The 15,154-nt window shown below is 51.6% G+C and overlaps 2 protein-coding genes across 3 annotated transcripts; both read left to right on the forward strand.

The window, feature by feature from the left end:
- The first annotated feature begins 1,197 nt into the window (after positions 1-1,197).
- On the forward strand, positions 1,198-10,979 carry H4-l (histone H4-like protein). 2 transcript variants are annotated; one of them, XM_062675500.1, is made up of 2 exons: positions 1,198-1,657; positions 10,396-10,979. In XM_062675500.1, exons 1-2 carry the CDS (start codon positions 1,325-1,327, stop codon positions 10,717-10,719), a joined length of 657 nt encoding a protein of 218 aa, XP_062531484.1. In that variant the 5' UTR covers positions 1,198-1,324; the 3' UTR covers positions 10,720-10,979. The 2 variants fall into 2 exon arrangements, with proteins under 2 accessions (XP_062531484.1, NP_001153669.1); NM_001160197.1 differs by lacking the exon at positions 1,198-1,657 and having other exon boundaries at positions 10,408-10,719.
- Positions 10,980-11,074: 95 nt separating this feature from the next.
- On the forward strand, positions 11,075-13,025 carry LOC134201304 (histone H1-like). The gene has a single exon (XM_062675821.1). The coding sequence runs from the start codon at positions 12,113-12,115 to the stop codon at positions 12,953-12,955; it is 843 nt and encodes a 280-aa protein (XP_062531805.1). The 5' UTR covers positions 11,075-12,112; the 3' UTR covers positions 12,956-13,025.
- The last annotated feature ends 2,129 nt before the right edge of the window (positions 13,026-15,154 follow it).

Raw genomic sequence — 15,154 nt, forward strand, 5'->3', positions numbered from 1 at the left:
GTACTTGGGGGTCGATATCGACCGGAGTTTGAGGATGACCGCCCACGCCACGTCGGCGTTGGCGGCGGCTCGCTACGCGAGATTCCTCCTCCGGCCGGTGTTGGCCTCCAGGTTGCCGGTCAGGACTAAGCTCGGCATTTATAAGACGTATGTCCGTTCCCGTATCACGTACGCAGCTGCGGCCTGGTATCACCTCATCCCGCAAGTCACGCGGGTGAAGTTACAGGCCCAGCAGAATCTGGCTCTTCGCACGATAGTCGGAGCAGGGCGTTACGTCAGTAATGCCGTAATCGCCCGGGATCTGGATGTGGAGTCGCTTGAGGAGTTCATCCGGAGGCTAGCTCGTAATCTTTACGAGCGGGCTGACGGTGGACCCCACGAGCATCTCCACAATTTAGCTCCCTTGCACGCTAGACCACCTGATGGTCTGGCGCTACCAAGGGAGCTACTGGAACCCCCGGCTATGGTAAGATAGTCGGCTTAATCGGAGTGATATGGGAGTGCTCATAATGAGTGCCCCCATGGGACTGAGCTGTCCACACTCGTCACTTCCCCCCACATTGTTGGGGTGCCCCCCTATGGGGACCCATTTTCCACCCCCGAGGGTGGACCACTCCCCCGTTTGGGGAGTGTTTTAAGTCGGCCCCTCCCCGTGACGGTCTTCCCCTTCTGGGGAGCCCGGAGCGGGTGAGCGCCAAACTAGTGCCGCGGCTCCCCCTCTGATTTGTAGAGGCGGGGCCGCGGCATGGGACCGGTGGCGGGCCCCTCGTAGCTGCTGACTGTTGTCCCTGTATGTATATAGTAGTTTAGTTAGTTTTAGGTTAGTTGTAGTTAGTGAGTAAGAAAAAAAAAAAAAAAAAAAAAAAAAAAAAAAAAAAAAAAAAATATATATATATATATATATATATATATATATATATATATATATTTAGCTTTAGGAAGCAGAGGACAACACGACGCCGGAGGATCCTGCTGCCGGGCGTCATCCCTGGAGCCATTCAAGCCCATCGTATTATGTATAAGTATATATGTTTTGTCGATGTGGTGCAGCCGTGCACGCTGCGAGCAGCGTACCTATCCCCAAAACCTCCCTGCATTATTTCACCCCTGCCCTATGTGGCAGGGAGCTTCGTCCCGGGCAGTGGGGTTTGCCCCGAGGCCCGTTCCGTGCCCCCGACAGGGGGTACGACGACCCCTCTTGCTTGCCGACATTTTTAGTGTATCTCGTTCGTTCGTAGCGCGCGGACGCGGACGTATTATCGTTTACTTACTTACCTACCTATCTATTACTCGTACGTTTACGTCGTGAACTCGTCGTCTCGAAATGGCGCGTACCAAACAGACTGCTCGTAAGTCGACCGGAGGTAAAGCTCCTCGCAAGCAATTGGCGACCAAGGCCGCTCGTAAGAGCGCACCGGCAACAGGAGGTGTCAAGAAGCCTCATCGTTACAGGCCCGGGACGGTCGCCCTTCGTGAGATTCGTCGTTACCAGAAGAGCACGGAACTCTTGATTCGCAAACTGCCTTTCCAGCGTCTCGTCCGTGAGATAGCTCAAGATTTCAAGACCGATCTCCGTTTTCAGAGTTCGGCGGTGATGGCCCTGCAGGAAGCCAGCGAGGCGTATCTGGTCGGTCTCTTCGAGGACACGAACCTTTGCGCTATTCACGCGAAACGTGTGACAATAATGCCAAAAGACATACAGCTCGCCCGCAGAATCAGAGGTGAACGTGCGTAAATTATTTGTTGATGACCAAATTAATTGATTGATTGATTGATGGATGTGTGTTATTATTTAATTTACTACGCCGTCTCGCGATGCTGATTTTATTATGAAGAAACAAAAAAGGCCCTTTTCAGGGCCGCAATTCATTCATATAACAGAATACACACTGCCTACTGTTATTTATTATTATTATTTTTAACTTACCCGTTTCATTGTATAATATATTATATTATGTATTACGATAACATATACCGTAGTCGTATTAAATTAAATATACGTTGAACGTAAATATATAAATAAATAATATATATAAATAATATATATACTCAGATATAAATGTGATATAGTAAATTGTATTCAAACGTTCGATTCGATAAACTAAGAAGACAACGTCGTTGTGAATATTACCCCCCCCCCTCCCTCCCCGCGTCGCTTTACAACGTTCAAAGAATCGTCCGTGGTTGCGCGCACAGGCGCAGCGTATAAATATAGGTCCGAACGTAATTTTCGGAGCCCTCGCTCTTACATATCGAGGCGTCAGTGTGCCGCATCGCGCTGACGGGACACCAGCCGATCGTCATCGCATCCGTTTATCTCCCCCCTGACAAACCCCTCCTGAGCAGTGACCTCGAGACACTGTTCGGTATGGGGGACGCGGTCATCCTGGCAGGCGATTTAAATTGCCACCACACTAGGTGGAACTGCCATCGCACGAATGTGAACGGTAGGCGTCTCGACGCGTTCATAGACGACCTCACATTCGAAGTATTCAACCCCCCGACCCCCACGTGCTATCCGTACAACGCCGCGCGTCGTCCGAGCACAATAGATCTGGCACTGCTGAGGAACGTAACTCTGCGCTTACGCTCCATCGAGGCAATGTCAGAACTCGACTCAGACCACCGACCTGTCGTCATGCAGCTCGGTCGACCACTCAACCGCGAACCAGATACGAGGACCATGGTGGATTGGAAGAAGCTGGGCACGTGCTTAGCTGACACCGCTCCACCAATCCTCCCTTGCGGCCCGGATTCAACTCCATCCCCCGAGGATACCGTCGAATCCATAAACATCTTCACTGATCACGTCTCGACGGCGATCATAAGATCCTCGAAACAAGTCGATGTGGAGGACTGCTTCCACCGCATCAGACTTTCCCCCGAACTTAGAGACCTCGTTAGAATTAGAAACGCGGCAATCCGGGCCTACGATCGATATCCCACGGATTCAAACCGGACTCGGATGCGTCGCTTACAGCGGGAGGTCAAATCCCGCTTAAGCGACGCCCGAAACGAAAACTGGGATAGTTATTTAGAAGAACTCGCGCCCACTCACCAAGCATACTGGCAACTAGCTAGGACCCTCAAGTCCGAAACTATAGCCACTATGCCGCCTCTCGTACGCCCCTCAGGCCAACCACCGGCTTACGATGACGATGACAAGGCAGAGTTGCTGGCCGATGCACTGCAAGAGCAGTGCACCACCAGCACTCAACACGCGGACCCCGAACACACCGAGTTCGTCGACAGGGAGGTCGAGCGCAGAGCTTCCCTGCCGCCCTCGGACGCGTTACCCCCCATTACCACTTCCGAGGTCAAGGAGGCGATCGATAGCCTACAACCACGGAAAGCTCCCGGCTCCGACGGCATCCGCAACCGCGCGCTTAAATTGTTACCAGCCCAACTGATAACGATGTTGGCCACCATATTAAATGCTGCTATGACGAACTGCATCTTTCCCGCGGCGTGGAAAGAAGCGGACGTTATCGGCATACACAAGCCGGGCAAACCGAAGAACGAAACCGCGAGTTACCGCCCCATCAGTCTCCTCCCGGCGATAGGCAAACTATACGAACGGCTCCTTCGTAAACGCCTCTGGGACTTCGTATCCGCGAACAAAATTCTGATAGACGAGCAGTTTGGATTCCGCGCCAGACACTCGTGCGTCCATCAAGTGCACCGCCTCACGGAGCACATCTTACTAGGGCTGAACAGGCGGAAACCCATTCCGACAGGAGCCCTCTTCTTCGATATAGCGAAGGCGTTCGACAAAGTCTGGCACAACGGTTTGATATACAAACTGTATAACATGGGAGTGCCAGACAGACTCGTGCTCATCATACGAGACTACTTGTCGAACCGTTCGTTCCGATATCGAGTCGAGGGAACGCGTTCCCGGCCCCGTCACGTCACAGCCGGAGTCCCGCAAGGCTCCGCCCTCTCCCCGTTACTATTCAGTTTGTATATCAACGATATACCCCGGTCTCCGGAGACCCATCTGGCGCTCTTCGCCGATGACACCGCCATCTACTACTCGTGTAGGAAGAAGGCGTTGCTTCATCGACGACTTCAGACCGCAGCTACCACCATGGGACAGTGGTTCCGGAAGTGGCGCATCGACATTAACCCCACGAAAAGCACAGCGGTGCTCTTCAAAAGGGGTCGCCCTCCGAACACCACGCTGAGCATCCCTCTCCCGACTAGGCGCGTCAACACCCCCGCCCCCGCCGTTCGCCCAATCACGATGTACGACCAACCCATACCGTGGGCCCCGAAGGTCAAATATTTAGGCGTCACCCTCGACAGTAGGATGACATTCCGCCCCCACATCAAGACGGTACGCGATCGTGCCGCCTTCATCCTAGGACGTCTCTACCCGATGATATGTAGGCGAAGTAAAATGTCCCTTAGAAATAAGGTGACACTCTACAAAACTTGCATACGCCCCGTCATGACCTATGCAAGTGTAGTGTTCGCTCACGCGGCCCGCATACACTTAAAATCCTTTCAAATTATTCAATCCCGTTTTTGCAGGATAGCCGTCGGAGCCCCGTGGTTCGTCAGGAACGTCGACCTCCATGACGACCTGGACTTAGAGTCCATCAGTAAGTATCTTCAGTCGGCGTCCATGCGCCACTTCGATAAAGCGGCACGACACGAGAACCCTCTCATCGTGGCCGCCGGTAACTACATTCCCGATCCTGCGGACAGAATGGAAAGCAGTCGACGTCGCCCTAAACACGTCATCTCGGATCCTCCTGATCCACTAACGGTGCTTTTAGGTACTTCAAGCACCGGTCACCGTTCTCGTCGAACCCGTCGCTTGCGACGAAGGGCTCGACGAGCAAATTAACTCTCAGACACAGCCCACTGAGTTTCTCGCCGGATCTTCTCAGTGGGTCGCGTTTCCGATCCGGTGGTAGATTCTGCGAAGCACGACTCTTGCTAGGGTTCGTGTTAGCAACATCGTCAGGTTTGAGCCCCGAGAGCTCACCTACTAAAGTTAGGTTACGCTGAAATAGCCGATAGGGCTATCAGCTTAGGTAGGAAAAAAAAAAAAAAAAAAATTTTCGGAGGCGCAGTTCCGATCGCAACACGGTTGAGCCCGGACGCGTTTTCCCGAGAAATTGTCGCTGCTGTCGCGATCGTGTGTTTGGATTGCACGACATTGTCGTCGACGTTGTTTTGCATTCCGGACGCTCTGTCGCTGGCATCGCGACCTTGAATCGGTAAAGCGTATTTCGTGTTCGTAGTTTTGCACTCGAAACGACAACTCATTTATCATCCACTCATTTCATTATTAAATTTATTTATCTATTCGGCGTGCAAAACAGTCTTTTTAAAGACTGAACCCCCACTGCGATCACCGCTTGTTGTGGCACTCACAACCCAGTGGGGCCCCACCCTCCCAACTTCCACCCCAATCCCCAGCCGACTGCCGTTTTCACGGCAAAGGCACTCCCCCCCCTTGTTGCTGGTAAAGCGCAGGGGGTGAACTCCTACTCAGGGGACTCGCCTTTCGGCGAGTGTGCCTTAAGTCCCGGGGACGCCCCCCCCGGGCAAAAAATACCGGAAAAAATGGAAGAAGAGCTACTAGGGTTTCTCGGGTTACTTGCCGAGAAGTACCCGGTGCTATCAAACCTCACGGCCGAATTCGCGGCTTACAGGGCCGCCCGCGCAAGTTCCCCCCCGCCCGCGTCCCTCGCCGCGTCGTTCAAAGCCGCGCAAACATGCCCCGCCCCCAAATCCATTTCGAGCGCACGTATCCACGTAGCGACTCATGAAGCGCCTAGCGCCAACGAGGCGCCTAACGCACCCGCGACGTTTACACCGATCTCGTCCGTCGCGTCGTCAATCGTCAACTCCGGTTCAGACTCCGATACCGGATCGGAGATGGACTTCGAGTCCGCGACGAGCCCGCAGCCTGGAACCTCCGATGGGTTCAAAACAGTCACGCGTGCCAAAAAACGCGCCCGTGCCGTGGAACCGTCCACGGCGCCAAAACAGCCCAAGGCCGCGAACGCGTCGCGTCCTAAAGTCGTGGTCTCACCCGACTCCCCTCGCCGCGCAACTCCGTCGCCGAAACCCGCGCCCGTCAACAAAATCGTCGCGCCCCCGCCCGTAATCCTACGCGAAAAATCCGCGTGGAACCGGGTATCCCAGGCCCTTACGGCCAACAAAATCAACTACTCCCAAGCGCGTAATCTCGCGCACGGGATTCAAATTAAGGTCGCAACGCCGGGCGACCATAGGGCCCTCACTTCTTACCTCCGAAAGGAGAGCATAGGATACCACACCTATGCACTCCAGGAGGACCGCGAGCTCCGCGTAGTAATACGCGGAGTACCAAAAGAGCTCGACGTCGAGCTAATCAAGGAAGACCTAATAAGGCAAACGTACCCGATCATAAGTGTGCACCGTATGCACAGCGGGCGCGATAAATTCGCATACAACATGGTTCTCGTCGCGCTAGAACCAACCGCCGAAGGCAAACGAGTTGCCTCAAGCCTCCGCACCGTTTGCGGGTTATCAGGGGTCACCGTCGAGGCCCCACACAAAAAAGGCACTCCCGGTCAGTGCCATAGGTGCCAACTGTATGGCCACTCCGCGCGCAACTGCCACGCGCGTCCGCGGTGTGTGAAGTGCCTCGGTGACCACGCGACAGCCGACTGTTCGCGGGTCAAAGAGACCGCGACCGAACCGCCGAGCTGTGTGCTCTGCCAGAAGCAGGGCCACACAGCCAACTACCGCGGATGCCCCAAGGCCCCGCGGAAGCGTCTGGCCAACGCGCCATCTAAAACCGTCGGCCCAAAGACTTCGGCGCCCCGCGCGCCGAAACCTGCCTTCGTACCGGCACCGGTGCCCACCGTCTCCGCGTGGGCAAAACCGCTGCCGCTCACGTTGGCAGGGAAACCACCCGCACCCCAGCCCCTGCTCGCGCCGCGCCCCGCCCTCGCGCTCGGTCCCGCGCCTCGCCCCGGCCCCGCGCGGCCTGCTGTAAACGACTTTACAATTATTCGCGACTACATCGCCGCGATAAATATCGACCGCATGCGTGCGTTCGCCGACGCCATGCGCAGAGCGGTCACGGCCGAAGACCGCCTAAACGCGACGTTCGAATACATCGACGTCATCGAGTCCGTCCAGCGCACGCTGGTTTGATTACCGGTAATCAATGGCGTGCAACGCGAGATTAAAACCCCATGCTTTGAAGTTAGCATTCTACAATGCTAACGGACTCGCGCGTCAGCGCGACCAGGTTTATGAGTTTCTACGTGACAATCTCATCGACATCCTTCTGGTGCAGGAGACCTTCCTAAAGCCCTCGCGTCGCGACCCCAAAGTCGCGAATTACGTCATGGTTAGGAATGACAGACTCTCCACCCGCAAGGGCGGGACTGTCATTTACTATAGGAGGGCCCTGCACTGCGTCCCTCTCGATACTCCCTCGCTCTTACATATCGAGGCGTCAGTGTGCCGCATCGCGCTGACGGGACACCAGCCGATCGTCATCGCATCCGTTTATCTCCCCCCTGACAAACCCCTCCTGAGCAGTGACCTCGAGACACTGTTCGGTATGGGGGACGCGGTCATCCTGGCAGGCGATTTAAATTGCCACCACACTAGGTGGAACTGCCATCGCACGAATGTGAACGGTAGGCGTCTCGACGCGTTCATAGACGACCTCACATTCGAAATATTCAACCCCCCGACCCCCACGTACTATCCGTACAACGCCGCGCGTCGTCCGAGCACAATAGATCTGGCACTGCTGAGGAACGTAACTCTGCGCTTACGCTCCATCGAGGCAATGTCAGAACTCGACTCAGACCACCGACCTGTCGTCATGCAGCTCGGTCGCCCACTCAACCGCGAACCAGATACGAGGACCATGGTGGATTGGAAGAAGCTGGGCACGTGCTTAGCTGACACCGCTCCACCAATCCTCCCTTGCGGCCCGGATTCAACCCCACCCCCCGAGGATACCGTAGAATCCATAAACATCTTCACTGATCACGTCTCGACGGCGATCATAAGATCTTCGAAACAAGTCGATGTGGAGGACTGCTTCCACCGCATCAGACTTTCCCCCGATCTTAGGGACCTCGTTAGAATCAGAAACGCGGCAATCCGGGCCTACGATCGATATCCCACGGATTCAAACCGGACTCGGATGCGTCGCTTACAGCGGGAGGTCAAATCCCGCTTAAGCGACGCCCGAAACGAAAACTGGGATAGTTATTTAGAAGAACTCGCGCCCACTCACCAAGCATACTGGCAGTCGCCAGTAGTAGTAGCTAGTCAGCTAGGACCCTCAAGTCCGAAACTATAGCCACTATGCCGCCTCTCGTACGCCCCTCAGGCCAATCACCGGCTTACGATGACGATGACAAGGCAGAGTTGCTGGCCGATGCACTGCAAGAGCAGTGCACCACCAGCACTCAACACGCGGATCCCGAACACACCGAGTTCGTCGACAGGGAGGTCGAGCGCAGAGCTTCCCTGCCGCCCTCGGACGCGTTACCCCCCATTACCACTTCCGAGGTCAAGGAGGCGATCGATAGCCTACAACCACGGAAAGCTCCCGGCTCCGACGGCATCCGCAACCGCGCGCTTAAACTGTTACCAGCCCAACTGATAACGATGTTGGCCACCATATTAAATGCTGCTATGACGAACTGCATCTTTCCCGCGGCGTGGAAAGAAGCGGACGTTATCGGCATACACAAGCCGGGCAAACCGAAGAACGAAACCGCGAGTTACCGCCCCATCAGTCTCCTCCCGGCGATAGGCAAACTATACGAACGGCTCCTTCGTAAACGCCTCTGGGACTTCGTATCCGCGAACAAAATTCTGATAGACGAGCAGTTGGATTCCGCGCCAGACACTCGTGCGTCCATCAAGTGCACCGCCTCACGGAGCACATCTTACTAGGGCTGAACAGGCGGAAACCCATTCCGACAGGAGCCCTCTTCTTCGATATAGCGAAGGCGTTCGACAAAGTCTGGCACAACGGTTTGATATACAAACTGTATAACATGGGAGTGCCAGACAGGCTCGTGCTCATCATACGAGACTACTTGTCGAACCGTTCGTTCCGATATCGAGTCGAGGGAACGCGTTCCCGGCCCCGTCACGTCACAGCCGGAGTCCCGCAAGGCTCCGCCCTCTCCCCGTTACTATTCAGTTTGTATATCAACGATATACCCCGGTCTCCGGAGACCCATCTGGCGCTCTTCGCCGATGACACCGCCATCTACTACTCGTGTAGGAAGAAGGCGTTGCTTCATCGACGACTTCAGACCGCAGCTACCACCATGGGACAGTGGTTCCGGAAGTGGCGCATCGACATTAACCCCACGAAAAGCACAGCGGTGCTCTTCAAAAGGGGTCGCCCTGCCCTCCGAACACCACGCTGAGCATCCCTCTCCCGACTAGGCGCGTCAACACCCCCGCCCCCGCCGTTCGCCCAATCACGATGTTCGACCAGCCCATACCGTGGGCCCCGAAGGTCAAATATTTAGGCGTCACCCTCGACAGTAGGATGACATTCCGCCCCCACATCAAGACGGTACGCGACCGTGCCGCCTTCATCCTAGGACGTCTCTACCCGATGATATGTAGGCGAAGTAAAATGTCCCTTAGAAATAAGGTGACACTCTACAAAACTTGCATACGCCCCGTCATGACCTATGCAAGTGTAGTGTTCGCTCACGCGGCCCGCATACACTTAAAATCCTTTCAAATCATTCAATCCCGTTTTTGCAGGATAGCCGTCGGAGCCCCGTGGTTCGTCAGGAACGTCGACCTCCATGACGACCTGGACTTAGAGTCCATCAGTAAGTATCTTCAGTCGGCGTCCATGCGCCACTTCGATAAAGCGGCACGACACGAGAACCCTCTCATCGTGGCCGCCGGTAACTACATTCCCGATCCTGTGGACAGAATGGAAAGCAGTCGACGTCGCCCAAAACACGTCATCTCGGATCCTCCCGATCCACTAACGGTGCTTTTAGGTACTTCAAGCACCGGTCACCGTTCTCGTCGAACCCGTCGCTTGCGACGAAGGGCTCGACGAGTAAATTAACTCTCAGACACAGCCCACTGAGTTTCTCGCCGGATCTTCTCAGTGGGTCGCGTTTCCGATCCGGTGGTAGATTCTGCGAAGCACGACTCTTGCTAGGGTTCGTGTTAGCAACATCGTCAGGTTTGAGCCCCGTGAGCTCACCTACTAAAGTTAGGGTTACGCTGATATAGCCGCTAGGGCTATCAGCTTAGGTAGGAAAAAAAAAAAAAAAAAAAAAAAAATTTTCGGAGGCTCATTCGTCGTTCGTCGCGCAACGCGTTAAAGTCTGCTGCTACTACTGCTACTAATACAAAACACAAACCGAGAAGTTCGTCAAGATGACCGGTCGCGGTAAAGGAGGCAAAGGTCTTGGAAAGGGGGGCGCTAAACGTCACAGGAAGGTGTTGCGTGATAACATCCAGGGCATCACGAAACCGGCTATCCGTCGTTTGGCTCGCAGAGGTGGAGTGAAACGTATCTCCGGTCTTATATACGAAGAGACCCGCGGCGTTCTCAAAGTGTTCCTCGAAAACGTGATCCGCGACGCTGTCACATACACCGAACACGCCAAGAGGAAGACCGTCACCGCTATGGATGTTGTGTACGCTCTGAAACGCCAAGGTCGCACCCTGTACGGTTTCGGCGGTTAAAGAAGTTTCATCGACGATTTTTTTTATTTTTATTTTTTGTCTCGAGAACGATTCAATTTCTTTTTTAATTACACGGACAACCGAGCAATGACTGACAACTGACAACAGCGGTGACAGCAAGCAAGCAACACACGACGTGGACCATCTAGAAACATGTTTCAAGAACTTTTTGCTGTCGTTGATGTTGTAAATCAATCGCAAGTGACGTTGGTTCGTTTAATTATTATTAAATTTTTCGTTCTCGAATACAAACAAACAAAGGCCCTTTTCAGGGCCGCATTTTTATCTATTATGAGAAAACTTGCCTTTTTTTTCCCGATTCATTAGGTTAATTTTATTATTAAAATAAAATATATATATTCTTTTTACTTTATTTATTCTTTTACTTGACTATATTAGTTTCAAACAGAAGAAAACTCACATGGATGCAATTAGTACAGGTACGTGTCCGACCTAATAGTACAAATCATTATTTATTATTTTATATTATTAGTAAGATATATAACTAGTTTTATTAAAACTTTAGTATAGTGCAGTCGTCGCGTGCAAAAATTTTCGTTTATTTCTAGTCCTTTTAGCACCACGTAAATGCGTATTTAAGACAGTATAGGTATGTACAACATTTTTATTATTATCATTATAATTGTTGATTTATATTGATAGCGTGAAATCTCATTGTACATAGGTACTTAATATATATATATATATATATATTAAAAAAAAAAATTGTTAAAAGAAAAAGAAAAAAAAAAAACTTTACAAGCAACCAGAATAGAACATTCCGCTCGCGCGTTCCGAAACTTGAAAGTTTGAATCTGTTTTACGTACCTCTCGATTGATCATCATTTTAACCTATGAAAACTTTTATATTTCATAAAAAAATATGTTCAACCTTAAAAGTATACGAAGAGGGTTATATATTATTCATTAAATATATAATTATTATTCGTTTTATATGTAAAATATCATAATAAAGTTAACACTACCTGTGCAATCGACGAGATAGCGTTGTTAAAAGTTTAATATTATTTTATAATACGATCGGATCATAACGAATCGTACATCAGTAGATTCAAGGATTCGTGTAGTTTAATCTAAATTCGATAGAATAATTACGTGTCTTTAATAATATCGAAAAAAATACAAAAGACGTGAGATGTGTTAGTGAAAAGTTTCAAGAATTGGTACACGAAAACGTATCGCGTTTTTAGCGTTCTCGTTACGGTAACAGATCGGCGCGGGTTCAAAACTAACCGATCGTGGCGACATCTGTAAGGTGTAAACATTTTTCATTTTTCCGATTCATTATTCTGCCTGTGCTTAATAATAATATTGGAATCTCTTGTGTTTTGTGTGTGCGTGTACAACAACAATAATAATATAATCATCAACGATGGCAGATACCGCTGTTGCGACTGAAACTCCAGCTCCGGCTACACCCGTCAAAAAACCAAAAACATCCGCGAGTGGTGGTGCTTCCGCGGGCGCTAAGAAACCTAAAGCCAAACCGAGCCATCCGAAGACGTCGGAAATGGTGAACAGCGCTATTGCCGAACTCAAGGAGCGCAGCGGCTCATCTTTACAAGCAATCAAGAAATACATAGCGGCCCAGTACAAGGTGGATGCTGAAAAATTAGCACCGTTCATAAGAAAGTATCTGAAGAACGCCGTCGAATCCGGTACTCTAATACAGACTAAAGGCAAGGGAGCTTCCGGATCTTTTAAACTGGAATCGAAGACCTCCGCTTCGAAGAAACCCGGTTCCGGATCTGGTGGTGCGTCCGGTGGCAGTTCCGTAAGGGCAGCAAAGGGCAACGCTTCGTCCGCTTCCGCTTCGGCAGCGTCTAAAGGCGGCAGCAGCAACAAAAAGGGAGGGGCCGGCGCCGGTGGTGCCGCTTCGACTTCTTCGGGGGCGGCTGCCGGCAGGGCCGGAAAGAAAGCGGCCGCAGCGTCAGCTTCATCGCCGTCGAAAGGTAAATCTTCGGTTGCCGCAACCGCCGCAGTTTCGGTAAAGGAGAAAAGAGCCGCCGCCGCCGCGAAAAAGAAGCCCGCCGCCGCTGCTAGGAAGTCTGGAGCGAGCGCTAAAGCTGCGGCCGCCAAGAGCGCGCCGAAAGCTAAGAAGACAGCTAAACCACCAACAAAGAAACCGAAAGCGCCTAAACCGAAAAAGGCCACCGCCTCGACGCCTAAAACGAAACCTTCGGCCAAAAAAGCGTCCGCCGCTTCGAAGAAGTGATTCATTGGGTACAACAGCAGCAGCACACAATGATTTAAAAATACATACAAATATATTAAAACGAACCAACCATGTGTGTGTGTGCCAGTCACCTAATCATCATCATCTTATAATAAATAATGTATGTTTGTGTCTAACTCGATCGACGTTCGACGACGACGACGACGACGACGATGAAGACGCGAAGATTACACACGGCACGCATCGATATACAACAGCCCTTTTCAGGGCTAACAATTATTTCAATCAATTACTATATTACACCTAATAAATAAATAAATAAATAAATAAATAGATATATATCATATACTACGTAGAGGGTAATTCTATTCGATTATACATAATAGTACCTATATATTATTATTATTTTTTCGTTAATTTGTTTCATTATTCATTATTTTTAGTATTGCTTTAACACACACACACACAATTTCACACGTGCTTTCTATTCATACATACAAATTATTCGTTCTTCATACTATTCTATTCTATTCTATTTTCTATTCGTTTCGTTTCGTTTCGTTTCATACTGCTACTATGATGATTATTAATATTATGCTTGTCTTTTTTTTTTTTTTCCTACCTAAGCTGATAGCCCTAGCGGCTATTTCAGCGTAGCCTAACTTTAGTAGGTGAGCTCACGGGGCTCAAACCTGACGATGTTGCTAACACGAACCCTAGCAAGAGTCGTGCTTCGCAGAATCTACCACCGGATCGGAAACGCGACCCACTGAGAAGATCCGGCGAGAAACTCAGTGGGCTGTGTCTGAGAGTTAATTTACTCGTCGAGCCCTTCGTCGCAAGCGACGGGTTCGACGAGAACGGTGACCGGTGCTTGAAGTACCTAAAAGCACCGTTAGTGGATCGGGAGGATCCGAGATGACGTGTTTTGGGCGACGTCGACTGCTTTCCATTCTGTCCGCAGGATCGGGAATGTAGTTACCGGCGGCCACGATGAGAGGGTTCTCGTGTCGTGCCGCTTTATCGAAGTGGCGCATGGACGCCGACTGAAGATACTTACTGATGGACTCTAAGTCCAGGTCGTCATGGAGGTCGACGTTCCTGACGAACCACGGGGCTCCGACGGCTATCCTGCAAAAACGGGATTGAATGATTTGAAAGGATTTTAAGTGTATGCGGGCCGCGTGAGCGAACACTACACTTGCATAGGTCATGACGGGGCGTATGCAAGTTTTGTAGAGTGTCACCTTATTTCTAAGGGACATTTTACTTCGCCTACATATCATCGGGTAGAGACGTCCTAGGATGAAGGCGGCACGATCGCGTACCGTCTTAATGTGGGGGCGGAATGTCATCCTACTGTCGAGGGTGACGCCTAAATATTTGACCTTCGGGGCCCACGGTATGGGCTGGTCGAACATCGTGATTGGGCGAACGGCGGGGGCGGGGGTGTTGACGCGCCTAGTCGGGAGGGGGATGCTCAGCGTGGTGTTCGGAGGGCGACCCCTTTTGAAGAGCACCGCTGTGCTTTTCGTGGGGTTAATGTCGATGCGCCACTTCCGGAACCACTGTCCCATGGTGGTAGCTGCGGTCTGAAGTCGTCGATGAAGCAACGCCTTCTTCCTACACGAGTAGTAGATGGCGGTGTCATCGGCGAAGAGCGCCAGATGGGTCTCCGGAGACCGGGGTATATCATTGATATACAAACTAAATAGTAACGGGGAGAGGGCGGAGCCTTGCGGGACTCCGGCTGTGACGTGACGGGGCCGGGAACGCGTTCCCTCGACTCGATATCGGAACGAACGGTTCGACAAGTAGTCTCGTATGATGAGCACGAGTCTGTCTGGCACTCCCATGTTATACAGTTTGTATATCAAACCGTTGTGCCAGACTTTGTCGAACGCCTTCGCTATATCGAAGAAGAGGGCTCCTGTCGGAATGGGTTTCCGCCTGTTCAGCCCTAGTAAGATGTGCTCCGTGAGGCGGTGCACTTGATGGACGCACGAGTGTCTGGCGCGGAATCCAAACTGCTCGTCTATAAGAATTTTATTCGCGGATACGAAGTCCCAGAGGCGTTTACGAAGGAGCCGTTCGTATAGTTTGCCTATCGCCGGGAGGAGACTGATGGGGCGGTAACTCGCGGTTTCGTTCTTCGGTTTGCCCGGCTTGTGTATGCCGATAACGTCCGCTTCTTTCCACGCCGCGGGAAAGATGCAGTTCGTCATAGCAGCATTTAAT

Source organism: Bombyx mori, chromosome 24 (genome assembly GCF_030269925.1).
Source record: "Bombyx mori chromosome 24, ASM3026992v2".
Taxonomy (NCBI): domain Eukaryota; kingdom Metazoa; phylum Arthropoda; class Insecta; order Lepidoptera; family Bombycidae; genus Bombyx; species Bombyx mori.